The following is a 25,961-nucleotide window of genomic DNA, read 5'->3' as shown; positions in this document are numbered from 1 at the left end:
TTTTGTTTTTGATTTAAATGGCTGCCTCTTATACAAGCCTGCTCTATATAAAGGCCTGGTATCTTCTGCAGTAATAGGAAATAAAAGCCCTGGTTTATAGACACAAAACAACATTCTACCTACTGCACAACCAATATATTGGACAGCCAGTGTCATTGGTTGATTGGCTTTTTTATAGATACGTCTATAATCATTTTTAAAAAACATAAATGTTTTCCATGTCAAAAACAAAGCCAAATGCGTTTTTTTGACATGGAAAACATTTACGTTTTTTTAAATTATTAATCGATAATTGATCATTAACATTTCCAAAGATCAATCACGGAAAATACTTGAAATTTGCATCTCTAATATAGACATTTCTATAAAATCATAATAATATCAAATAAAATATGATGACAGAGAATGAATAAGTCAATTAAATAATTAAATTACATTCTACATGTAAAAAATGTATATAAAAAAACAAGCAATATAGAGGATTCCAAGCCTCAACAGTGGATGCTCCTGCCTGATGAATTCCAGCCAATGATCTTTCTATAAGAACTCTATCCCTGAAGCAGTTTAGAGACTAAAGTACTTTTTAGTCTCACTTTTAAATGAGTTTTATTTCACCTTGATTTAATTATTTGTTTATTTATTATCTAGTTCAAATTATAGTCACTTTTTAATCATTTATTTACTTATGTATTTATTATCTAGTTCAAATTTTAAACACTTTTTATTGATTTATTTGTTTATTTAATTATTTATTTATTTAATATCTAGTCTAAATTGTAGTCACTTTCTATTTATTCATTTATTTATTTAATTCAAATTTGAGTCACTTTTTATTTATTCATTTATTTATTTATTTTAAATTTAGCATCTATTTTCTTTTAATGGTTTAATATTTTAGTGTTTTATTATCTTAGAAATGTATTTTATTTTTGTGAGTTTCATTTCCTGTGTTGAGTTTTAACTTCTTATTTTACCTCCAGTGTTTCCTCATTAAGATATCATGAGCGTTTCCTCAGTCCGTTCAGCAACTCCTTTTTTATTTTTCATTTATTTATTTACTTTATTTTCATTGTTATTATTATTATTGTTACATATATTGTGTTCTTAACTTTAGGATTGTGGGCTGGGTTTGGAGTCGGTGTTGGGGTTGGGATTAGGATGGGGGGGGTCTTTTTATTTAAATTTTTATATATATCTTTCTTTTTTTTTAATGATTCTATATGAAGTTGTTTTTATGTACAGCACTTTGTGTTACAATGTCATTGTATGAAAAGGGCTTTATAAGTCTGATTGAGTCTGACTGATTGTAGTTAAACCATTGTTTTAAAGACAGAGGTTCAGTACAGAACCAGGACTGTATCATGGTCTTCTTAGCAGCAGTGGAACCTGCAAATATGATTTTTCGTCAGGCCAATCTGGTTTTATCTCTGAGAGCAGAGTCATCGTTAAATCAGAGTAAGGATGGTTGTTCAGGAAGTGGAATTTTTTTAATATTTTCAAGACACTTTGTTACCTTAGACCAAAGATTAAATACCACAGGACTCTCCCAAAAAACATGGACATACGTGCCAACAGTATCCTGGTTACATCCAGAACAGTTTGGACCATCGATGAGCTTCATTTGGAAGCAGCTGTGTGGTGTTGCATAGTATTTATGGACAAACTTCTAATGAATGAGTTTGTGTGCTGGATTTATAAAAAAGCTGCTCTTCCTTCTAGAATCCGTAAAGTTATCTACCTCCAAAAACTCTACTGTTGTACTGTTCAGATCTAAGATCTGGATGTTCTGTTCTGAGATTGAGACTAATCATCCTAAAATGAACATAATCCTAAATCTTAATGATTCCTCACACAGGCTCCGTGCACTGTCCAGTGGGGGGAGCGTGACATCCCCCCCTCCTTCCCCCGCCATGCCAAAGTACAAGCTGGCCGAGTACCGCTACGGCCGAGAGGAAATGTTAGCACTTTATATCAAAGACAACAAGGTGAGTTAAACTCTACCAATTCTTCACTAAGAATCTTAATTATTGAGTCATGTTGAGAACTGAAGTTTTTGTGGAATTAACAATGTGTAGTTTTGTATTACTAAGTGTCTGATGTGTTCCTCCTAGGTCCCCGAGGACATGCAGGATAAGGAGTTTGCTGCTATTCTGCAAGATGAGCCCATGCAGCCACTGGCACTGGTGCCTCTCACTGAGGAGGAGCAGGTCAGCTATAAACACGTTCTCACAAACATACTGAGACCTGCAAATCTGTCTCAGCTCATCATATGAAATGTGATCATGATACAACCACCATCCAAAGTGAGCTCTTCTGTTGGTTGAGAAATGTGGCTGTGCGCTCACATTCCTCACATTCCTCTCTTTTGCTTTTTTCCACTCTCTCTGCAGAGGAACTTCTCCATGTCTGTGAACAGTGTGGCGGTGCTAAGGCTCATGGGAAAAGGGGTGGGTGGGGCCGCCCCAGCTGGAGTGGTCAGAGGACGTGGGGCCACACGAGGTGGTCGAGGTAAGACTGAAAATTAAAAAGTAAAAAATATGGTCACAAATAAAGTAGTGCATTGATTCAGCCAAAGCCAACTCATTATAAATACACAACCACTCATTCAAAAGCCAACATGAGTCCAAAAGCAACAGATTTACTGCCTGAAGCCCTTGGCTGAAACTACAATGGCTGTTTTCCAGGGAAAGTAAGAGTTTATTCAAGCCAGCCACTCTGGAGTGTTTATTTCCCTTTTTTTCCACCATCTTTATGCTGCACACTTCCTCTTGGCCTGTCTCAATAGTCCTCCTCTTGTCCAGCCACACCTGCACACAACCCCCAGGCTTCTGAACTCACTTTGTGTACAAGCAGCACCTACTTATGAGCGGCCAATGTAAACACCAGCTATCCCGTCCAGGACAGCAGAGGAAGTGCAGAGTGATGCAGCATGGGTTTGATCACTCGTGTGCACTTTGTGTTGCTTATGCATTAATAGCACAAAGTATTTCTTATGAAAGGTTTAATCATTTGACAAACACAATATGAATAAACTGACTTAACAGGAAATAACAGAGCACGGTTCTCAAGTTCTCTCACTAAGATGGTTATGTCAGTTTTAAGAAACTCTATCTCTGTGTTTGTGAACAGGACGAGGTCGTGGTGAAGGTGGTTTTTACCAAAGAAGTATTGAAGAGGCTGAAGTGGGTTTCGGACGCAGTGTGCGAGAGATCCACCGCAGCCAGAGCTGGGATGACCGGTAAGATAACAGGCACACTCTTCCTGGAGGTTAGACAGATCCTGGTGAAAGCATTTTTACTGTTAATAGAAGCCGTCATCAAGTTTAATAAAGTCAGTCATCTTCACAGGTATATTTGAAAATGATCTTTGATATTTTGAGATATTGTTTCACCTTTGCATGTATTGTATTGTATTAAAGCTGGGGTTGGTAGTCTCGGAAAACTAGCATGAATTTGAATGTAGCACTTCCTCAGGACTCCGTCTAACCCCAACCCCATGATGGTGACTAATTCAAAACCGGTCCTCACCAAAAAATTATCATAGTGAAAGTTAAAACCACAAACAAACATGGCTGCTGTTAGTACTCACAACTATCATGCTAGCATTATCCAGTTGTACTGGTGACACGATATCAGGAGAAAAGTTATAACACATATATAATACTGTAACAGCTCTACTGTTTGTTAAACGTGTTCAGTGTAGATGTTCTTAATTCCTACAGTGTTGACGGTTAGTGAAGGCATCAGGAGAGGTGTAGAGTGTGTGAGCCGAGAGAGGAGAGACAAGAGGAGAAGTTCTTCATTCATTCAAACATTGATTGTTGCTTTGTTGGTTGGCGTGATCACGGCCGACAGTGACCGGTTATCAAAACTCAACATGTTCAAGAATCGGCTCGTCATCCCTACAGCGTCCGGACGGACGCTACATTAAATATACATTTTCTGTAGGACTTAGTAAATGTCATTAATTCTTCTGCTTGTCAGAGCCCCCGTAGTGAGAGCTTTTTAGACTCTGATCTGGACTACAGTCCTGAGCAAAGCACCTCATCAGGTCAGAGGGGACAGGCCCGAGGTCGAGCGAGAGGGGCAGTCAGTAGAGTCAGGGGAAGCAGAGGCAGGGGACGAGGACTCGGAGTGCACGCTGGGGAAATGTACGTGCAGGAGGCGGGCAGAACGGCAGGACGGGATTTGATTGGTTTAAAATTTTGGCACCCAAAAAACGGTGATTGGTTGGTGTTTTCCCAGGATTACTCTGGCTGTAGATGGCAGCTTTTTTTCACTCTTTTTTAAGAACACATTATGTATTGATTGCCATCAGGACATGAAGATAATTTAAATCAGTATAACAAAAAGTGGATCTAAATCAGACTACCAACCCCAGCTTTAACTGCAGCATCTTTTTGTATGTCTTTTTAATGTATTTATTTAGAACTTTCTGTGAATGAGCCGTGTTTCCCTATGATAAAACTGATTATACTCTGTGCATATTAACCTCTCTCTATCATTCAGCTGACATGACTTTTTCACCATCTCCATCCTTTTTTAGGGGTGAGCGTCGCTTTGAGAAGCCGCTGCGTAGAGAGGTAGGGCGTCCCGGCTTTGAAGAGACTGGAGTTCCCCCAGGTCCTCTGAGGAAGGAGTACGCGAGGGCTGACAGTGATAACTGGCGCACCCTGCGGGAGGAACAGGAGGAGGAAGAGGCTGAGCCAGGCAGCAGCTGGAGACTAACTGGACCCCGCAGGGATGGTATGAAAAACACAAATATTTCTTTATTCTCTGGAGCGCTGCCTCAAACTCATATTTGTCTTGAAAACAAAAACTATCCAGACAAAGGCCTGATGATTCACTTTCCTTTTATATGACTTTATTCACTAGTATAGGGCTGGGATTGTGAATAAACAGGTGATTTCAAGTGCATCACATTTTCAAAACAAGCTTGAGCATTTGTGTAATGTACACCACCAGTCAAAAGTTTGGAAACACCTTCTAATTCAAGGGTTTGTACCTATTTTAATTATTATAAACACTGTAGATTAATACTGAAGACATTAAAACTATGAAAGAACATATATGGAATTATTGAATTAAATAAAAAGTGTTAAACAAAGCAGAATCTGTTTTATATTTTAGATTCTGTAAAGTAGCCCCCTTTTTCCTTCATGACAGCTTTGCACACTCTTGGTATTCTCTCAGTCTGCTTCATGAAGTGGTCTCCTGGAATGGTTTCTAATTAACATGAGCCTTGTCAAGAGTTCATTTGTAGAATGACTTGCAACATGTGGAGCAGGCTCATAATCTCTGCAGATATACAGTCATAAAAGTGAAGACTCAGACTTCAACAAGGGAACTGAACAGAATCATATTTCAGACTCACAGTGTCCAGTTTTCTGTCTACTCGTTCTTATTGAGAAAAATAAGCATGTGAACGCGGTCAGGTGTCAGCCGGGAGCGCAACCGGGTCAGAATCAGAGAAAAAAAGGACCTGTCGCACAGATGCATCACCCAGCTGAGCATCTCCACCTTTAGCCGAGTCACTTGGAAACATGCTTTAAACTTAAAACACCTCCCTGATAGGTGAACTAAATATGTGACTACATGATGTTTGTTCCATGGGACAGAGAATCAGAATCAGAAACAAAAAATGGTAAAAAAGTAAGTTCTTAACAATCAATTAATCCATACTCAAATCATCGTTTCCTTAGTTGACCACATAACACCAAACATAGTGAGAGCATATAAGTGTTGAGAACAGGGATACGTTTTAACCAATGCCACAGAACTTGAGTTGTGACAGTGTGTGCAGTAGGTGTATTGTCTCTTGTAGGTCTTTACAGTGGACATAGTGACATCTAGTGGCGGTGTAGAGGCATATACAAGAAACAGGAATTGGGTTTAAGATCAAATACAGCCTCACTTCAAAGCCTCCAGCTAATATCATAGATCCAAGGACACGACCACATGATGTCAGGGCAGGCTGAGAGACAAACTTTCACTTTGAGCTGAACCTAGTCTGCTGAGTCAGTGAGCTCTTCTAAATCTCTCCTGAATACATACTTTTATCACAGAGCCTTTCCTGATTTGATCTAAATTTAATTAAATTTTGTTTTGTTTTATTTTATTTTAACCATCTTAAGAAATATATTTTAAAATAATTCTATTCCTTTAGAGTTCTTTAGGGGAATTTTATGTCTTTTTAAAATGTTTTATTTATTTATATTGACTAGTGTGATTTTATGAACTGCCTGTTTTATTTTGCTGCCCATATGAAGCACTTTGTCACTTGTTTTTTGAAAAGTGCTCTACAAACAAAAATATTATTGTTATTATTATTATTATTATTATTATTATTATTATTATTAGTCTGTTCTATTAATGTCCCTCTGCTGACCGGTTCATCTAACCCTGTACTGTTACACTTCCTTTAGCAGAAGGAGGTCCTCGCTCAGCAGGCTGGCGGGACCACGTTGGTCCAGGAGAGGGTCGCCGGAGGAAGTTTGATTTCGACTTCCGGGACTCTGACGGTCACGGTGGTGGTCGCCGGCGTGCAGGCAGTGAGGGACTGGAGGATGACAGGGACGGCCTTCCAGAGTGGTGCACAGATGAGGAGGACGGCGAGATGGGCACTTTTGACTCCTCTGGAGCTTTTATGACCATGAAGGTGGGGTTCCTTCTGGAGCTGTGATGTACCTGTTCATATTCACAGAGTCTCAAACCATTTTCTTCTTAAGAAATGTATTTTAAAATAATTGTATTCCTTTAGAGTTCTTTTAGGGGAAGGTCTTTTAAAATATTTTTTATTTTTTATCTTGACCTGTGTGGTTTTTCAAACTGCCTGTTTTATTTTGCTGCCCATGTGAAGCACTTTGTAACTTGGTTTTTGAAAAGTGCTCTACAAATAAGAATTATTATTTTTCATGGAGCCAAAGCGCTTGTTTAAGTTACGTCTATAATTGATAAATATTGAAAAAAGGTCTGTATTGCATTTGAATTTTACTGTACCTGTTGTATTAGGGGTGAGCATTTTTTACCCTCTTTGATTTCTTCTTCTTCTCCCCCAGAAGGGTGGCAAGGAGACAATCCTGGAGGAGGAGTTTGATTTCAAGGGAATAGAGGAGTTGGAAGAAGAGGAGAGCTTTGCTGACGCAGAAAGGAACGCTATTGAAGGAGAGAAAGAAAGGGGTGAGAAAGACTTGATCCTTCCTATGTTTGAGGATTGTAGGATATTTTCTGATTGACAAAAATATACAATTGTTCACGAGTGAGGGGAAAATGGAGTGAGAGATTGACAGACGGATTGGGCAGCGTCTGCAGTGATTCTGCCCCGGCCTGTTGTGGTGAAGAGAGAGCTGAGCCAGAAGGCAAAGCTTTCAATGTACCGGTCACACTATGTTCCAACCCTCACCTCTGGTCACGAGCTGTGGGTAGTGACCGAAAGAACAAGATCCCGAATACAAGCGGCCGAAATGAGCTTTCTCCACAGGGTGTCTGGGCTTGGCCTTAGAGAGAGGGTCAGGAGCTCAGACATCCGGGTGAGGCTCAAAGTAGAGCCGCTGCTCCTCCACATCCAGAGGAGCCAGATGAGGTGGTTCGGGCATCTGGTCAGGATGCCTCCCGGACGTCTCCCTGGGGAGGTGTTTGGGGCGTGTCCGTCTGGGAGGAGGCCACGGGGAAGACCCAGGACACGCTGGAGAGATTATATCTCTCAGCTGGCCTGGGAACGCCTCGGTATCCTCCCAGGAGAGCTGGTGGAATTGGCCGAGGAGAGGAGTGTCTGGGCTTCCCTGCTGAGACTGCTGCCCCCGCGACCTGGACCTGGATGAGCGGAGGAAGATGGATGGACAAAAGATACACACAAATTGATATATGGACAATGTCCTCCAGTCAGATAATCAAACATCCTTGTTTACTCTATGAGCTTTGTGCTTAGATAACTTTTAAGACTTATGCATTGAACTTCTGTTAATGGGCCTTTACAGGTACAGTAGTGTGTAACAGGTTATTGTGTCATCCAACTAAACATTTGTTTCCTTCTTTTAACACAGAGAGTAAGGATAGTGGCTCTGCTGTAGGGGATGGTGAGATGAAGCCAGTGTCACCCTCCTCCTCTCCTCCAGTCCACTGTGCCCCTCCGTTCCTGGAACCTCGGTCCATCAACGCTGGCCTCGCGTTGGAGAACCTCCTTCTCAATAACAGCCATGCTGTTAAAGCCAGCAGCGCACCCAGCGAAGGTTCCTCTCTTCCCTTATTCTTAACTCCATGTTTTTGTTGAAGTTGACTTTTCTGTCACCACCAACACTAAAATAGATTTACTCAGTAGAAGTGTCGTCAGTCAGTCAGTCAGTCAGTCAGTCAGTCAGTCAGTCAGTCAGTCAGTCAGTCAGTCAGCACCAAATCACAACAAACGTTATCTCTAGACTCTTTTACAAACAGAGCAGGTCTAGACCACTCTATGTCGAATTATGAACAGAGACCCAACTTCAAGACAGGATAAGACTCATGTTAGACAGCCATCTGCTGAGGCCGAAAATAATAAATGGGACATTGATGTAGAACTCGAGCCATGATTTGAATCGTACTGTAGAACTCGCATGAGCACCGCCAGACACGGCACAGAAAAACATCTGCCCTACGCACCCCACGGTAACTCTGCAGGGACATATGGTTCAAAAAGGAGAACACGTCAACCAAACACAGGACAGTCTGCTACATTAGCAACCTTGTTCTCTATACCAGCATGCCACTCTGCAGCTAGTGGCATGCAACAGGGCATGTTTCAATCCACTGTCACTCCCCGGTTGGAAAGAGGGATAGAAGAGAATAAGAGAGAGAGCGATGATAGTGCTGAGGTGGACACGTCCGGCACGTCCGTATTAGCTGGAGTCTGAAATATTCAAACATTGGGCTCATGCGTTCTTAGATTACAAAATGCTCATTTAAAGTCTTCAGAGTCTCTCCAGCTCTGTAACTGTAGAGCTTTTGCTTGCTTGCATTCAGCCAAGCTCTCAAAGTGTCTGCTGAATGTGTGGGAGGAAATTCAGCCTGTCTGATATTTTTGGTTTGATACACAATCTATTTCGACCCAGTCATTTAATATCTTGTTTACTAAACCCACTGTGCCTGCTGTGTCTGACACAGAGCTGGTAGCTTGCTCTTCCCTCGCACGTCTGACATCACAGCTCCATAAATAAGAATACTACAAATAAGGTCCATTGTTTAACAAATGTTTCTTCTTCTTGTTTTTTTATTCAGACATGGCTCCGATAGGGGGCTCCAAGCCGCAGCTGAGCCCAAACGTTGCCGCCTCCTCCAGTCTGCCTCCCCCACCCCCTTCATCTGCTGCTCCTCTTCTCCCTCCATCAGGGGGAGACACAGAGGACGATGAGGGCATGAAGCACCTGCAGCAGGTATGAACAACGGGAGGCATGTTTCCAGCAGCGGTATCTGAAATATTATCAATCCATCTTAATTTATATAGCGCCAAATCACAACAAACGACCATACTCTACGTTCTATTATTAACAAAGACCCAACATCAAGACCGGATCAGATCCAGTCCCATCTTCCAGACAGGACTCAGTCTGATCTCATCTTAATCCACCATGAGCAGAGCACTTTGCAGCATTTAGCAAGTTACAGTGGCAAGGACAAACTTCCTTTAACAGGCAGAAACCTCCAGCAGGACCAGACTCATGTTAGACACACATCTGCTGAGACCGAGTTGGAGAGAGGGATAGAGGAGAATAAGAGAGAGAGATGATAGTGGTGAGACGGATAGTAGTAGTTGTTGCTGGAGTCTGGCACGTCCACAGCAGAAGGATGTCTACAGCAGTAATGTGTAATTGTAGCAGTAGGCTCATTGTGTAAAACTGTCAGGTGCTCATATGATAAGGGGAAAAAGAAACAGACATGAGTATGTAGTACGATTTTAACAGGGGAACTTGGCGCTCTGACTTGGCCTGTCTGATTTCCTCAGGCAGAGAATAAAGAGTTCCAAAGCCTCCGGGCTTTGACAGCAGACACCCTCTAGTTTGCTGCCCGGCCTCTAGAACTGACAAAGCTGGCTGCAAGTTTGGACTGGAGTGAATGGTATTTGGATGACAGATGTGTAGTGAGGGAGCCTGTGAAGTAACTTCTCAGATCTTAATATTGATTGTAAAGCAAACAGGGAGCCAGAGTTAAATAACTAAAACAAAGTGGATGTGATCACACTGTGTTAAATCTTTGGTTCAAAGCCTGGCAGCTGAGTTCTGGACAGTCCAACATTTTCAATATTCTCAGTCAAAGCTGGGGTTGGTAGTCAGATTTAGATCCACTTTTTGTTATACTGGTTAAAATGATCTTTATGTCCTGATGGTAATCAATACATAATGTGTTCTTAAAAAAGAGGTAAAAAAAAGCTGCTATCTACAGCTGGAGTAAACCTGGGAAAACACCAACCAATCCCTGCCATCAGGAGCCAAATGATGAAACCAATCAAATCCTGTCCTGCCCTCCTGCCCTCCTCCTGCAGAGCGTACATTTCATGTTTGTTTGTGTTTTTTAACTTTCATTATGAGAACCGTTTGTGTGCAAAACACAAACCATGTGCTGAGGACCAGTTTTGAATCAGTCACCATCATATGGTCGTGAATCAGCGGCGCTCGTGCATGTGAGCGGGGGCGTCGTTTTGGAGGAGCTCCGAGGGGAGGGGGGAAGGGGTTAGACGGAGTCCTGAGGAAATGCTACATTCAAATTCATGCTAGTTTTCTGTGACTGCAAACTCTAGCTTTAAGAATATACAGATAATCTGCAATGGATGAAAACATGTATTACTTGTGTGGCTCAGCATCAGGGTCTTACTCTCCTGCAAGGTAAACTGATTTGATGTCCGTAGATAACCTGCATATGCATGTGTTGTTATGTTTAGGAAGCAGAGAAGATGGTGGCGTCACTGCAAGACACTTCACTGGAGGAGGAATGCTTCACCCAGGCTCTGCAGCAGCAGCAAGAGAGCAGGAACACAGCAGCTGCTCTGCCCCTGTCACACGAGGCGGCTATGAAGTGGTTCTATAAGGACCCACAGGGAGAGATCCAAGGTCAACTTCCACAATCACACACAAAGGCATAGCATGTTGATTTATTAGCACTGGCTGAATGTAACTAATCCTATCTTTCTTTCACCAACAACCAGGTCCCTTCACCACAGTGGAGATGTGTGAGTGGTTCCAGGCCGGCTACTTCACTATGACCCTGCTGGTGAAGCGGGGCTGCGACGAGGGCTTCCAACCCCTCGGGGACGTCATCAAGATGTGGGGCCGTGTGCCCTTTGCCCCGGGGCCTTCCCCTCCGCCCCTGCTGGTGAGACAGCCACCACCAACGCAGCGCCCGCAGCCCACCCGGGGGCCCGCCGGGACTGTGAGTCAGAGCTCAGCCAACGTAGAGGATGGGGAAGGGAGGATGCAGAGGAGAGGAAAGATTGATAGACAGGTTACGGTAAAAAAGACCAATGATTCATTCTGATTTACTGTAACAGGCACCCAGTTTACGAGTTTAACCCCATTTAAAAACACCAAACTGTATGTTGTCCTTTCAGTTGTTTTCAAAAACATGTTATGCACAAGCATCCTGTAAAATTCACTGATTGCATCTAAGTTTCATGTTGGTTCTAGTGGACCAGAATAGTCTGTATTACCTATGAATGTGGCACAGCTGATCAGATGTCTGTGAATATGTAACAGCATGTAACTTCATACATCTAAGGACAATGCATGCAAGGACTGCAGTCAAAAAAAAATGGAGAAACATAGCATAAGCAAATGTTTCCTAGACTTAGCCCACGGTGCATTATCTGTTTTGATAACTTGAAAGATGAATTGCATTAAGTGCAGATTGTGTGATTTTAGGGGAACCTGGACCAGGAGCGCCTGAAAAAGCAGCAGGAGCTTGCCGCAGCAGCTCTGTATCAGCAGCTCCAACAGCAGCAGCTATTCCAGCTCATTAACAGGTCGGTGTTCGGAGAGTTTACATTTCAGCGTCTGGGTTAATACTCCTTTATTTGTGTCTCAGTTTACTTTAAACTCTACTTTTGCCTGCTTCAGGTGCAGTGAGCCTGGTATCATGCCTTCTATGAACAGATCGATGTCAGTGCCAGATACAGGGTCCATGTGGGACATGCATACCTCAGCTTCACAGCCGTCAGGTACTGTTGAAGAAGCAGCTGGTTGTTTCTGTGTATGCAATGAGAAACTCGTAAATACTGCTCCCAATTATACCGACATAAGTCAAATATGTTCTTTTTAAACAGGCGGTGAAGCCAGTCTTTGGGACATAACAATGAATCCTTCTACTCAGGGTCCAACACTCGAACAGCTTCAAAAGGTGGGTTTGTAAGAATTTGAGCCGTATAATTCCATGTTTTTTATTCTTTATTTTTTAAATATATGAAATAGATTTTATTCTATAATTACAGGATCTTAGAATCTAATAATTGTATTTGTTAGTAATAAAACTGTTAAAGCTTTACTGTTGATTGTAAAGTACTTCTTACTACAGCTAACTAGAGATATAGATTAAAAAAATGATTTGTTCCCTTTTTGATTTGCGTATTTTATTCCTTTTAACACAACCGCCTGTTTTTTTCCTTTCAGCTCCAGCAGGAGAGGCGAGACGCTGAACTCAGGGCAAAGCGTGAGGAGGAGGAGCAGCGCAAGAGGAGGGAGGAGAAGAGGAGGCAACAGGAGGAGCAGAAGAGGAGAGAGGAGGATGAGCTCTTTAGACGCAAGCAGGTGAGACGAGTAACTTTAATGGGACAGGTAGAGTTACAGTAAGTGATGAGGGGGTGAGATAGGATCCCAGTGTGGCAGTCTAAGCCTATAGCAGCATAACAAAGATCTGGTCCAAGCCTGATCCAGCTCTAACTATAAGCTTTATCAAAAAGGAAAGTTTGAAGCCTACTCTTAAAAGTAGAGAGGGTGTCTGCCTCCTGGACCCTGACTGGTAGATGATTCCAAAGGAGAGGTGCCTGATAACTGAAGGCTCTACCTCCCATACTACTTTTAGAGATTTTAGGTACAGCTCACTATGATGCTAAATTTTATAACGGGTAAATACTTTTTATCGGTGACGATCTAAACCACGAAACACGTTAAAAACACACATTTTGACGGTTTAGGGAGTGAAACAAATGATCTATTTCTGAAGTCTGTAGGACCAAGCACCAAACCTGGGGCGACAGAACTCACTCCATTGCTGCCCCCGCCCTCTGGAACACTCTCCCCAAACAAATCAGTGACTGTACTGAACTACCCTCTTTCAAATCTTGGCTCTAAACTCACCTTTACAGATCTGCTGTTAACTGTCGGTGTTGCTATATTCACTGGTTCTTGTTTGTTTTGTATGATGTCTTTTAATGTCTGCTTTTACGATCTGCTACATAAAATAAATCTATTATTATTATTATTATTAGTAGTAGTAAACTGATGATCTTTCTCATCATTGTCTTACAGTGTCGACAGCAGCAGGAACTGATCATGAAGTTGCTGCAGGCCCCCCAGCAGCAGGGTCCTGGGGCAGGTGGCTCAGGCTGGAGTGGGGGTCCCTCCTCTGGGCTCACCAAGGCAGGTAAGCCTCAGGCCCTGGCTCTGCTGGAGATGCAGCAGGAGACAGAGAGGCTCCTAAAGCAGCAGCAGCAGCAGCGAGCCCAGCAGAGAGAACGCGTGAGTACAGAAAGCTTCACATATCTCTAAAGTCTCAAACAGAAACTATAGAGGGCAGGAATAAAACTGCACATTTCTCATGATCCTCTTTCTCTGTGTCTCCAGCACTGTGGCATGTCCATGGGGGGCTCCTCCATGGGAGGGCAGTGGGCGGATGCTGTTGGCATGTGGGGCGGTCCTGGAGGGATGGAGAGTAAGAGCAGCAGTGGAGGCTCTTCAGGCAGCATGGGCATGTGGGACGAGGCTGTGAAGAATCAGTCCGGCCTGCGTGGCAACAGCAACAATAACATGGGCTTGAAGAACAGCCGCAGCAGCCCTTCACTCAGGTACATGAAGCTTACCTACAAAGGCACATTACCTGTTAATGATACTCTTCTTCTGTTTCTACACTCTCTGTGGCAGAGAGCATTTTAGAATGGTTATTATTTTTTTGGGACGTTCAGTGTATTTTTGTAGTTTATTTGTGTTGCTGTTAATGCAGAAAGCAGATATGAACTGAACCCTGTACATCCTCTGCAGTGAGCAGTACATGATGCGACGTAAGCGGACTGAGGATGAGGAGAAGCTGCTGAAGCTGCTGCAGGGCATGAAGCCTCAGGACGGCTTCACCACCTGGTGTGAACAGATGCTGCATGCTCTCAACACCTCTGCCAACAACTCTTCCTCCTCTGTGGATGGTATGTTGTTCAGCTTTTATGTATTTAGCAATGTCAAAGACCAGAAGACCTTGTTACAAATAACAATGTTCATATTTATACGCTCAGAATGACCTCAACATTCTTCACATGTTCAGCTCAGCTCTGTTTAAAACGCTCTGTGTTTTTTTTAAGTTGCCACAATTGTGGCGTACCTGAAGGAGGTGGAGTCTCCCTATGCAGTGCTGGACTTCATCCGGTCCTACCTGGGGGACACAGTGGAAGCCAAAGAGTTCGCCAAACAGTTTCTGGAGCGACGTGCCAAACAGAAAGCCAACCAACAGAGACAGCAGCAGCAGGTACGCCTGAGCCTGACAGCTCTTCAAAGATAAGAGCAGCACATTTCAGAAACATGACCTGGTCGGATACATCACTGCTTAGAAAATCAACATAAGAGGCAGAAACTGTTGCTACTTTAAAACCATGAAAAGACAACTATACAACAGATACAAAAGACAAAGAGCAGAAGCTGTTTTGCTTTTAGATTGATTTTGTAACTTAAAAGCTAACAGCCAAATTCCACCAGATCCGTGTCCAACCGTCCGTCTCTGATCCGTCACAGCACCAGATCTTATAGGTTTCTATTCTATTCAATGTGTTAACTTCCACTGGATCCGCTCCGTTGCATTCCGGCTGCGTCTCTGATCCGGCAGGTTCAGATCTGGATCAGATACACAAGACTTCTATTTGTGCCGGATGCTGGAGCACGACGCATCAATCTCAACAGAGCAGATGGAGCGGGACAGGAAGTCAGGTTTCACCAAAACAAAATGAAAACATCCGGTTAATTTTCAGAATAAAGCACTCTGTGTTATCACCAGATCGTATTTCACTTAACTACAACAACAAACCAAAGTCATGATGAGCGGAGCCAGGCCTGGAGTCAACAGGTCAGAGGTTTTCAGAGGACCAGAAAGACAACATGGATGAGGAGAGGAGGAGGAGGAGAATCCTTGATTCAGTGATTATCGCAGGAAAACCTCGGTCACATGACTCCAGCTGTCCGGAGGTCCTGCTCCGTCCTGCGTTCTGAAAACGCAACCTGTGGGTGATGGACAAGAGAGCATGGAGCCGGACTGCAGCGGATGGGACACGGATCTGGTGGAAGTACTGAGTACAAAGAACCGAGCTTATGCCTGACTAGAAATGCTTTTCTGGCTTCTTATAGAAGTGATACTCACTCTTACAAACACCTGAGACCAGCCACAGACCAGCTTTAAAATGGCAGCTCGAGTCTGTTAGTCCGTTGTTAATGTCTTCGTTTCTCTCTATGTATCTCAGTTATCAAAGGAAGTGGCTGGAATGAACATGAACTTCCCTCTGCAGGTAAACACTGATTTACCTCTGTACTGTATCAGAAAGCTAAAGGAGCTGTTAGTACAGAACATGGTAGATGTGGTTGTGCCTTTTTGCATCCTTTGCTGCTACCACAACAGCTTGTTTCCTCTGCTTCTCATAGCTAACCTGAAGTCTTTTATTTGTACTTCATTCCTAAAGAAACAAGGTCAAACAGGAGAACTCAAACAACAACAAATAAAAACACATTATATTGAGAAGAAGACTCAAATCTAAAACAATTAGTGAGCTCAGCCAAAGTACAGGATGAGAAAGGGAGCATACTGAGGTATGTATGATGGTGTTTATTTCTCTGTCCTTCTTTTTGTTAGGACTCAATGCGAGGTATGAATCCAAGCACCCTGCAGTCCATGTTTCAAGCCAACCACATGAGCAAGGCTGGGCTCTATGACAACCAGGGGGGAAAGATGAAGAAGAAACAGCCCATGATGCTGCACTCTGATCCCAGCATCTTAGGTATGTGACCTCACCAGCATGCAGTAATCCAAGGCTTACATGACGGTTACAGAGTTCAATTCATTAACTAAAATTATGACGATAAATATTCATAAACAACCCTTTTTTCACGACAAGCTAAAAAACAGCACTGATAATAAAAACTCTGACAAACGTATGTTTTGATTTTATTAAGATGATGACAAGACAAAAACAGACGTCTGTTTACAATTTCACGTTTGCGCCGCTATTACCATAAACAACTCCAATTTGGTGAAACATTTGGATTTGGAAGATTTGATCTACTCATTACCATCAAAGATGCAGAAGCATCCCGGAGTGCTTTCTTTAGATGAAAAATGCCTATTAGTTATAGTCGCATTTTAGTCTCTGAGCCCTTTACAGAGACCCGACATCAAAGACAGGATCAGATCCAGTCCCATCTTCCAGACAGGACTCAGTCTGATCTCATCTTAATCCACCATGAGCAGAGCACTTTGCAGAATTTAGCAAGTTACAGTGGCAAGGACAAACTTCCTTTAACAGGCAGAAACCTCCAGCAGGACCAGACTCATGTTAGACACACATCTGCTGAGACCGAGTTGAGGAGATGAATCAGGAGAATCAGGGTTCCTATAAAGTAGAATCCACACATGCTTCACACCAACATTACAAACACGTTTTTGATTGTCATTTAAACGTCCTGTTTGGTTCACCCTCTCGTCTGAATATGGTTCCACTATGGATCACCACAGCAGCACATAAGCACAGTGAAATGTCCTGTCTGATATATGCTGATGTAGCTTATTTTTGTATGACCCAGTAATGTATAACTTTTCAGAATATGGGGCTCTTCTGCTCTTGTAATGAATTCCTGGATTACGTCTTTGTCCCTTTGCCCACACAGTCTAAGCCAGCCCCTATAACTCCCCCATGTCTCCCTCCTCTGAACTGTACTCTGCTTTTTCCTTCTCCTCTCTCCCTGCCCACCCCACTCCTCCCTACAGGGTACTCATTCCACAATGCGGGCGACTGTCTGAGCCTGAATGAGATGGAGATGGTGGAGGATTACTGATGTGATGCAGCGCAGCAGCAATAGCTACCTGAGGCCTTCTGTCTTTTAATCAGACAAACCTGATGACGAATGTGCACTGCTGGGGGAACCAGGGGGTGAAGGGTAGGAAGGGGAGCTATTGTAAGGGGAGGTGTAGTGTGAAGGTGCCTGGAAGTGCGCCTCCCACTCTTTCCTTACCTCTGGGAAGAATCAAAGGGCTCCCTGCTGTACCAGTTGATCACTTGAGCATGGGAAAGGGGGGTGAGAAGGGGTAAGGTTAAAAAAAGATGGGTATCCTCTGGCACTCAAAAGATTAAGCACCTTATACTGAACTAATGCACTTTATTGAGATGGGATTTGATAGTTTTTTTCTTAGGTGTGTGTGTGTGTGTCTGTGTGTGCATACATGTGTGTGTGAGTGCGTGCGTGCGTGCGTGCGTGTGTGTGTGTGTGTTGAGAATGAGTGCACATACACACGATCTGTGTGCGTGTGCTGTGGAACTGGAAGGGGTGGAGAAACAGTCGGTGGGGTGAATGGTCGGGATGTTAGGTTTTCAAAGTCAGGGGGACCTTTAGTTGAAACCTTATCAGAGAGCAGATCCTTTCTCAAAAGACAAACACTGTTGATATTTCTCTTGTTTAGCATTTTTTTACGTTTATATAAAAAGTAAAGCTATTGAAAAATGGATTATAAAAAACTTGAAGATTTGCACTTGCCTAAAAAAGAAATAACAAAAACCACAAAAAAATCAAACAAATGGGGTTAGTGATAGAAGTGAATATTTTTTTGAATGTGTCTGAATGACTGAGAGTAACTGATGAGTGATGGTTAGTTTGTGTCAGTAATATACGAGTCTGCACAATGGTTTGTTTTCTTCATTTGTGTTGCTTACCAAGATGTATGGAACATAAGAGGCCATTTTTGTCTTTTTGTTCAGATGGTGATTTTGTATTCTCATGTTCAGAGTGTGTGTCCCTTCTCCAAACAGGGACTGTGTATGAGTGAAAGTGAATGAGAGAGAGAGAGGCCAATTGCACAAACACATCCTTTCTCTCACCAGCTTTTCATCCCCAGATAGGCGAAATAGAAATGCATACATTTGTAAATGTTAGCTTTGCGCTCATGACATGATGACCACCACTAGTTTATTTCCCTTAGCTTCTCCACACGGGGATCTATCTGTCTGTAGACCTGCGAGGACGAGCAGACAGGGCAAATCATGAGGGACATTACTGTGTGTGCATCAGAGTGAGACTTTGAGTGCGTGTTTTCAGTGTGCATGATCATTTACTGTTCATAGAAATGAGTTAAGACTACAGGTACTCATTTTGTATACATGTGCTTTTTTTGTATGTGTATGAATGCACATTTGTGCCTAAGAACTCTGATAGGGTGCGTGGCCATTGAGACATTAACTCTTTTTTGAGAGCGAGTGTGACGTGTGTCAGTGCTCAGCACAGTGTATGTAAGTTATATCGTAAATATTTCTTGTTCAGTCTAGGTGTGATCCATCAGAAGGTTAGTCCAGTCTGTGTTCCTGGGATGTGATCACGTTGCCTTCTGTCAGCTCTCGAACTTGTGAATGAAAGGTGTCGAGTTTCTGACTCTGAAAAAAAAATACAGCATCTTAATGTGCAAGTGCACAGAACGGTGCATGAAATGTTAGCATATTGTGTTACTTATTCGTTGTTGCAATTTGATAATGACGAGTTTTGTTTTTTTTAATGAAAAATATATATGAATATATACATTATATACAAAGTTTAAAAAGTATTTGGACTAAGATAATGAGCACTTGGGGCTGCTATTTTTTGTTGTGTTTTAATTTTTTTCCTTAATTTGTTTTTCATTTTGTTTTATTATTGCCATGTGAAGTGTGTATTTTTTCTTTTCTTAAGAAAATATTGAATGTATTCCAAAAAAATGACAAGAAACCCGTGCTGATACCAGATATTATTTTTTTCCTCAGAAGATTTCAAAATACAAAAAAAGCTTCAAAGAGTTTATGGAAGACTTTTTTTACACAGTGGAGAAGAAAAAAAACCGTTGGGATGGATTCAGTTGAACACACTGCCTCTACAATCCTGGTCGTACAAATAATGACTGAGAATGAAAGGACGGACTCTTTCGATTCCATACTGGAGCTTTGGTTGTTTACAAACCACATGGATATCTGTGGGTGCAGTTCTTTGATTTTGTTTGTTTTTTTTGTTGTTTTTTGTTCCCACATAAACAATGGGTGGGGTTTGCAAGTGCGCTTCTGCCATTTGGACATTGAGTGGTGTTGGTTTGAGGAGGAGCTTCAGGCGGTGCAACAACATGGACAAGATCCTTTAACTGGACTTAATAAGTGTGTGGTAGTGGAGCCTGAAACACGCTGATCAAACACGGAGTGGCGGTGTGAAAATCAAGGCTGAGCCGTTTTTTTGGACGACGGCGTGCAGGGCTGCAAAACCCTGGAGGGAACTTAGAGGGTGGTACGAGTACACCTGGTTAGTGCACTTGTCTTCACCTCAGCCCTCGTGAGCACTCGCACCCTGCCCTCACCAACTCACCTATGCACTTTTGTTCATTCAAGCTGTGAGGTACCTTTTTGGGGATGGGAGCACAATTACAACAGGAGGATTGCGATGACTTTGACAAAGTCACTGAAAAAAATATTCCCAAACTGAAATAAGAGACTTGAGAAGCGTTGTCTTCTCCACCTCCTGTATATAACCATATTTTTGTATTATCTGTCAGAGTAGAGAGGAATTTGAAAAATGGATGAAGGAAAAATTCATGGGACATTGCTTAAATGGAGTGAATGTTCTTCAAGAAAACCAATCTCTTTTTGAATCTAGTTTGAGATAGACTTGCTGTGAGTTTCCCTTAGTTTGTCAGTAACCCTGTAATAATTAGGGCTGGATGGGAAAACCACGTGGATACGGACTGAGGTGTCAGCTCAAAGACTAACTGATGGCTACTTATCAAAATGGATGTTTTTGCAGTTGCTATAAAGAACCTCATCTTGAGTGTTTGATCAACATGCACAGTGAAGAGGCAGACGTGGGTTTGAAGACCTATCAGCGAGGATGCTTCCACTCGGTCTACCAACCTGATGACTGTCTCCATGCTGTGAGGAGGCTGCAGAAGGAACAATCCTTGGCATTGGTGAGATTTATTCATTGACATTGTGCTGTGTACCGATGACTTAATGTGATATGTACTCATGACTAATGCAAAGGCGTTTTTTCGACCGGAGGAACTTTACCCCTGAACTATGTGCGTTTCGACTGGTGGACCCAGGGTCTAAATCTAATTCAGGGGTAGATAATCTCCCCCCTAAAAAGCCCCTGCTAGGGGGGTTGTACTTTTCAAAGGTCCCGGGCTTTCGGGGGGCGGGGGCCTGCAATGCTGAACGTGTCTGATTGGTAGATTAACCTCAGTGTTTTTATTCCTCCCTCCGTCCACAATAACATCACACACATCTGTGATTCACTTGATTTCTCTTTCTTTCATTAGTTTTTATTTGTTCTATCTTTTTTGTATGTGTGTGTACTTTTCAAAAGAAGAAGCTGTGATTCTCTTGATTTAGCAGCTTGTAACAGTAGTCTTCTCTCAGCCCACCGTGAATGCGTCTCTCCCGGTGTTACGGTTTTAAAAGTGACCCTGTAAACTGAGGGGTATACTACGAAGCCGGATTTGCAGTTATTGATGTAACTTCAGGGTTAACTCTGGATCTTCTGTACTACGAAGGTGGTTCCCGTCTTACCAGGGTAGATCACCATGGTTACTCATCCTGGACTCCTAACCTGCTCCAGAGCAGGTTATGCTCAGGATCAGAGATCAGTTTGGAGAAAACTCCGCCCACTGACCAATCAGCTCGGTCGATCACAGAGCTCTGTGAGCTGATCGCGAGTGGAGGGGGGAGAACTGCGGTCAAGCCCACAGTGGAGAAGAGACGGGCAGGACACTTTGTCTACCTGTATGATTTTATATATAAATACTGATGACAGTTATTGGTTATCTTTCACATCATACTTAAACAGAATCTGAGATTATTCAGATGAAATTGTTTTCATGCATTAAATGTAAAACTGCGCGTGCTTATCACTTTGAATCATGTTCTCATTTTTATTTCTCCACAGCGCTCGGTTTGTAACGTCAGGGCTGCAGCTGAAATATTACGTCTAAAACTGTCACACACGACACAAGATGAAATCAGAGAGAGAGATCACTGTCAGGGAATAAACAGAGTTATTACAGTCGGATCTTTCTGTACTAGTGATGAGAAATAAGATCTTATTTACGCATTCAAACAGGTTTTGTCTGTTCTCTCAGTTCTTTCTTCATGTTTCAAACACAGCTGGGTTGAAGTTAATCTGGATTATGTGTTTAACTTCTTCATAATTTTCTTATATCAGTGCAGTGATTGAGATTAATTTCAATGTGCTGACGGCAGACTTTCCATGTCTGTGATTGGTCACATGTTGCCTTCTCCGCCCCGTTCATGTGAACACACTCAGGGTAATTCTGGATTGACTCAACATGTTGATAACCAGCTTCGTGTGAGAGTTTAGCGTGATCTCCTTTGTCAGGTTCAGTGAAGTCGGATCAGGAGAAGATATCTAGGATATGCTGAACTAGCTTCGTAGTATACCCATCTGGAGACCTTCAGCTGAACGTGTCAGTGTTTGTGGAGTTCACACAGCTGTTGAAACACAGAGGGAGTTCCTGGGAATGTAAACTAGTTTAGTTTTTATTAAGATTTCAAAATATCCTCATCAGATATTTAATGATGGTCTAAAGACGTTTATGAGGGATGCATCCGGCTGAAAGTCTCCAGTTAACAGGGTCGCTGTTTAAACCAAAACACCGGTCGATCTCTGCCACGGCTTTTTGAGTTCAAAAGGATTTTAAAGGCGTGTTGAAACGTCTTTGCTACTCGCACTTATCTCCTCTCACGTGTTGATTCAGTGAATCCATCTGTGATGAAATATAGCACCATCTAAAACAGACCAGCTGAGTCTCTTCATGCTAACAGGTTAACTGTTGTGTTGCTCATAATGATACCTGCCTGTCCATCTGCTTCCATGGTGTCATCTGTGATGAATGGCATTAGTCTTTGTTTTACTGCCCTCTACTGGTCTGGCGGTGTAGTGCATTTACTGTTTTTTCTCTCCTGATTTGCACAATCTACCCGGGACTTCAGCCCCCGGTCAAAACGCAGACAACAATGGGGGCACAGGAACCTTTTAGTTCAGGGGAAAAGTAGTTCTGGGGGCTAAAAGCCCCCGGAACTCTTGGTCGAAATGCACCTTAAGGGGAGTGTTTGAATGATTGGTTGATGATGATCCTTTGCTCTCGTCTGTCTTCATACAGGATTCTGGCTGTGCTTTATTTGCTGCCCTCTGCGAGGAGGATCTTATCTACAGCCAACCGATGAACCAAGTTAACCCTTACTCTGTCTTTTGAACTTAACCCTAAGAAACTTTCCTGTCTGGAGTCGGACTGGGCAAGCCAGTGGCATTATCAGTTGGATAGTTACCAGATGACGTTGCAGCTTATCGACCCGCCTGCGTTGGGAGTGTCATGTTTGGGATTCCAACGGCGAGGACGAGGATAAAGAGGCATTACTTGCCCGTTGACCGTCAAACCATCAGTCGGTTGTGTGGACTTCTTCGAACCAGCAGGACGGAAGATTTGCCCTCGTATCCAGACAGCAGAGACTGAGTGCCGGGTTGGATTGCAGCGAGGTGGATGGATGAACTGAAAACTTTGTACAAAAAAAAACAAACAAACTTTGAAACATGACAAAACACAAACACGAACCTACATGTCAGAGTCTAGATTCTGAAAGAAGTGGCAGACACACTACATGCACACCTACAGCAGAACAACATACACTCACATTGGATCTCTCTAAGAACCATGTCTGCACACCTAACAGGGCTACATCAATGTCAGAACACACACACACACACACACACACACACACACACACACACACACACACACACACACACACACACACACACACGAACACACACACACACACACACACACACACACACACACCGAGGCTCGTCAGTATAAGCGTTGAGCTGTGTAAATAATGTAAAAGTTTGTGTTTTGATTTTTCTCTCATAGTGGTTTTGCTTTGTTTCTCTGTTGAACATGCCTTAAATTGTATAGTTCAGACCTGATGGCTAACTGAAAACTGTTGATGAATTTAAGTTGAGTTCACCTTGATGACTGTCCTCTGAAGTCACAGAGAGAGAGGAGCTTTGGAGAGACAGTCTTCTGTATTAACCTGCTTTACAAACCACCTCCAGAGTTGCTAGTTGGCTCCAGAATAGAGCGGCGAGCGATCCTGGATTAATCTCATTTTGTTGGTGGTTGGCTTTTGTTGCCCTTTTGGTTTCCTTTGAATGAAGAGTGGATTGTTCAGATTACCTGTCGAGATTTTTGCTGAAGGTTCAGGCTTGATAAAGGGCTGAAGTCTGTACCGTGTGGAGCTGAGCTGACTGGGTGAATGAAAAGAATTGCCTCAAAACACAGATTCTGTCTGTGCCATTACTATTGTTGGATGTACTGCACTTGACCAAACTGATTCTGAGCAACAGGACCTCTCTGAGAACCAGGGTTCACGTCTAACACTCCTGGGTGCTAAGAGTTTTGGAAACAGGCTGGTACTAGAAGCCGGATTAGAGGGGCAGGTTAGTATATAAGTGTGTGGGTTTGACACTAAACCTCGTGGTGGGTCTCTACCTGTCCTCGTTTGCCTCTGCTCTGTCTCTGCAGCCGGTCGTGCTGCTGATGGTCTCTGATGGCACTGAATAGTCGAGGTATTCGGTCAGATGTGAGTTGTGTGAAGGGATACTCCATGCACCGATCATTCTTAAGGGTCTTGTTCCACACACGCGCACACACACACACACGTTGAATTTGAGAGATTACCGCTTTTAGTCATCTGATAGTTGACTTTCTAAACTTGATAACGAAACAGATTTTAATCCATTGGCAACTGATCTTTGAATATCATCCATTGAGGCTTTGAATGTGTGAACCGTTGTTTCAGCTGTAGCTATAGCTAACTTTGAAAAGTAGAGCTGTTGACTTGATGCTGAGTTGTGGTTACTAACTTTAGAGTTATTGTAATCAGTTGCCAAAACACATAAATTGACTTTAACCATATAGTATTCAACCAAGTCTCTTGTTTCTGAATGACTTTAAAATACCTATGTTTGACATTTTTAATGACTAATATTGTGTGGTGTTGCTTATTGGTAAGTCAGTGTCTTTAAAGAGTAAACTGAAGTTTCTGCAGTTGATTAAACTGCACTACACTTGCTTTTATGACTACATAGACGGCCTCAGGCGTGATCTCCTGTTGCTCTGCGATGTTCCGTATATCATCAGGTTTACTTCAGCTCTGTCAGCTGCGTCTCCAACAATGCTGCAAAAAGCAAATACCACAGTGATGTTCCCGTCAGCTCAGCTCCACAGATTCATGAGAATGAATGTTGTTAAAAACACAGCATACATACAATGAAACTTTTGAACAAGAACAATGAAAGATGTGTAAATAGTTTTGTTTGTTTGAAGAACAAAATAAATATGAATAAACGGCATTTAGACTTGACTGAGTCTCATTCCTTTACATGTATTTGATCACCTGTGAAGTGAGTGTGTGATAACTGGCAGGTAACAGAGCCTCATGTGATACACTGGAATCACTGGCACACCCCTTAACTGGTTCACTTCCTATCCCTCCAGCGGCACTCAGTTCATTCAATTCAAATCCTTCACATCTCACTCATCTCCAGTCACTATCGGTGTTCCCCAGGGTGCTGTCCTGGGCCCTCTCCTATTCATCTTCTATCTTCTTCTTCTTGGCAATATCTTCAGTAGATTCAACATCAGTTTCCATTGCTATGTGGACGACACCCAGCTCTATCTGTCAACCAAACCCACCTCCTCCCTCCCACCCATTTCCCTCTCTGACTGTCTGAATGAAATAAAATCCTGGTTCACCTTCAACTTTCTCAAATTAAACAGTAATAAAACCGAGGTTCTCCTCATTGGGACCAAATCCACCATTTCAAAGCTTGACTGTTTCTCATTTACCATCGACAACTCCTCAGTTTCTCCCCCCCAGGTTAAGAGTCTGGCTGACATCCTCGACAGCACACTATCATTTCAATCCCAAATCAACAATGTCACTCATTCTGCATATTTTCATCTATGTAACATCAACCGCCTCTGCCCGTCCCTCACACCCAACAGCACTGCCATACTCGTTCACACCAAGGTTATTATAGTTTTGCATTTTTCATTAGTTTTTATTTTTATTTCGTTTTGACTTTTTGTTTTCAATTTCAATTTAGTTTTAATTAGTTTTTGAAGCGGGTTTGCTAGTTTAGTTTAGTTTCTATTTTTTGAAAATGCTTAGTTTTAGTTGAGGTTTTTATTAGTTTCAGTTTTAGTTTTAGTCTTTTTTGCCTGTGTGCCTGGCCGGGGGTTAGCTTCTGTTTCAGGGTAAGGGGGCTGGGTGCTCTCTCTTGCCTTGACAAGGTATGCTAGGTTAGCCGTCTTGTGTGAGCTTTTCAAATGGACTTTAAGATTAGTGGGATTTTCCCCCTTGAGCAATGGTCCACATATTTTATCACCTTCCATTGCAAGGCACTTACTCCTATCAGAGACAGTCATATTCAAAGTAATCCCAAATGGGGCTCTGCCGCT

General features: G+C 42.6%; 1 protein-coding gene across 4 annotated transcripts in view; it reads left to right on the top strand.

Annotated features, from left to right (window-relative positions):
- The window catches only part of gigyf1a (GRB10 interacting GYF protein 1a), a 36,053-nt gene extending 11,192 nt beyond the window's left edge, over positions 1–24,861 (top strand). Inside the window, exons 4-26 of one of the 4 annotated variants that reach the window (XM_034676358.1) lie at positions 1,856–1,985; positions 2,112–2,207; positions 2,391–2,508; positions 3,130–3,238; positions 4,546–4,745; positions 6,425–6,657; positions 7,061–7,178; positions 8,042–8,227; positions 9,249–9,403; positions 10,906–11,074; positions 11,170–11,471; positions 11,882–11,982; positions 12,077–12,177; positions 12,283–12,356; positions 12,626–12,763; positions 13,484–13,693; positions 13,799–14,019; positions 14,213–14,370; positions 14,524–14,687; positions 15,670–15,714; positions 16,056–16,200; positions 17,187–20,387; positions 22,599–24,861. In XM_034676358.1, coding sequence (XP_034532249.1) covers positions 1,856–1,985; positions 2,112–2,207; positions 2,391–2,508; positions 3,130–3,238; positions 4,546–4,745; positions 6,425–6,657; positions 7,061–7,178; positions 8,042–8,227; positions 9,249–9,403; positions 10,906–11,074; positions 11,170–11,471; positions 11,882–11,982; positions 12,077–12,177; positions 12,283–12,356; positions 12,626–12,763; positions 13,484–13,693; positions 13,799–14,019; positions 14,213–14,370; positions 14,524–14,687; positions 15,670–15,714; positions 16,056–16,200; positions 17,187–17,254 — 3,241 coding nt within the window. In that variant the 3' untranslated portion in view covers positions 17,255–20,387; positions 22,599–24,861. Of the gene's footprint in view, positions 1–1,855; positions 1,986–2,111; positions 2,208–2,390; positions 2,509–3,129; positions 3,239–4,545; positions 4,746–6,424; positions 6,658–7,057; positions 7,179–8,041; positions 8,228–9,248; positions 9,404–10,905; positions 11,075–11,169; positions 11,472–11,881; positions 11,983–12,076; positions 12,178–12,282; positions 12,357–12,625; positions 12,764–13,483; positions 13,694–13,798; positions 14,020–14,212; positions 14,371–14,523; positions 14,688–15,669; positions 15,715–16,055; positions 16,201–17,186; positions 20,388–22,598 lie in introns of all 4 variants that reach the window. The other 3 variants (XM_034676357.1, XM_034676356.1, XM_034676359.1) reach the window with 3 other exon arrangements.
- Positions 24,862–25,961: the final 1,100 nt, after the last annotated feature.

This window comes from Notolabrus celidotus, chromosome 23 (genome assembly GCF_009762535.1).
Source record: "Notolabrus celidotus isolate fNotCel1 chromosome 23, fNotCel1.pri, whole genome shotgun sequence".
Lineage (NCBI taxonomy): Eukaryota > Metazoa > Chordata > Actinopteri > Labriformes > Labridae > Notolabrus > Notolabrus celidotus.
Note: the sequence above shows the minus strand (reverse complement) of the source record. Positions and strands in the feature narration are given on the sequence as shown.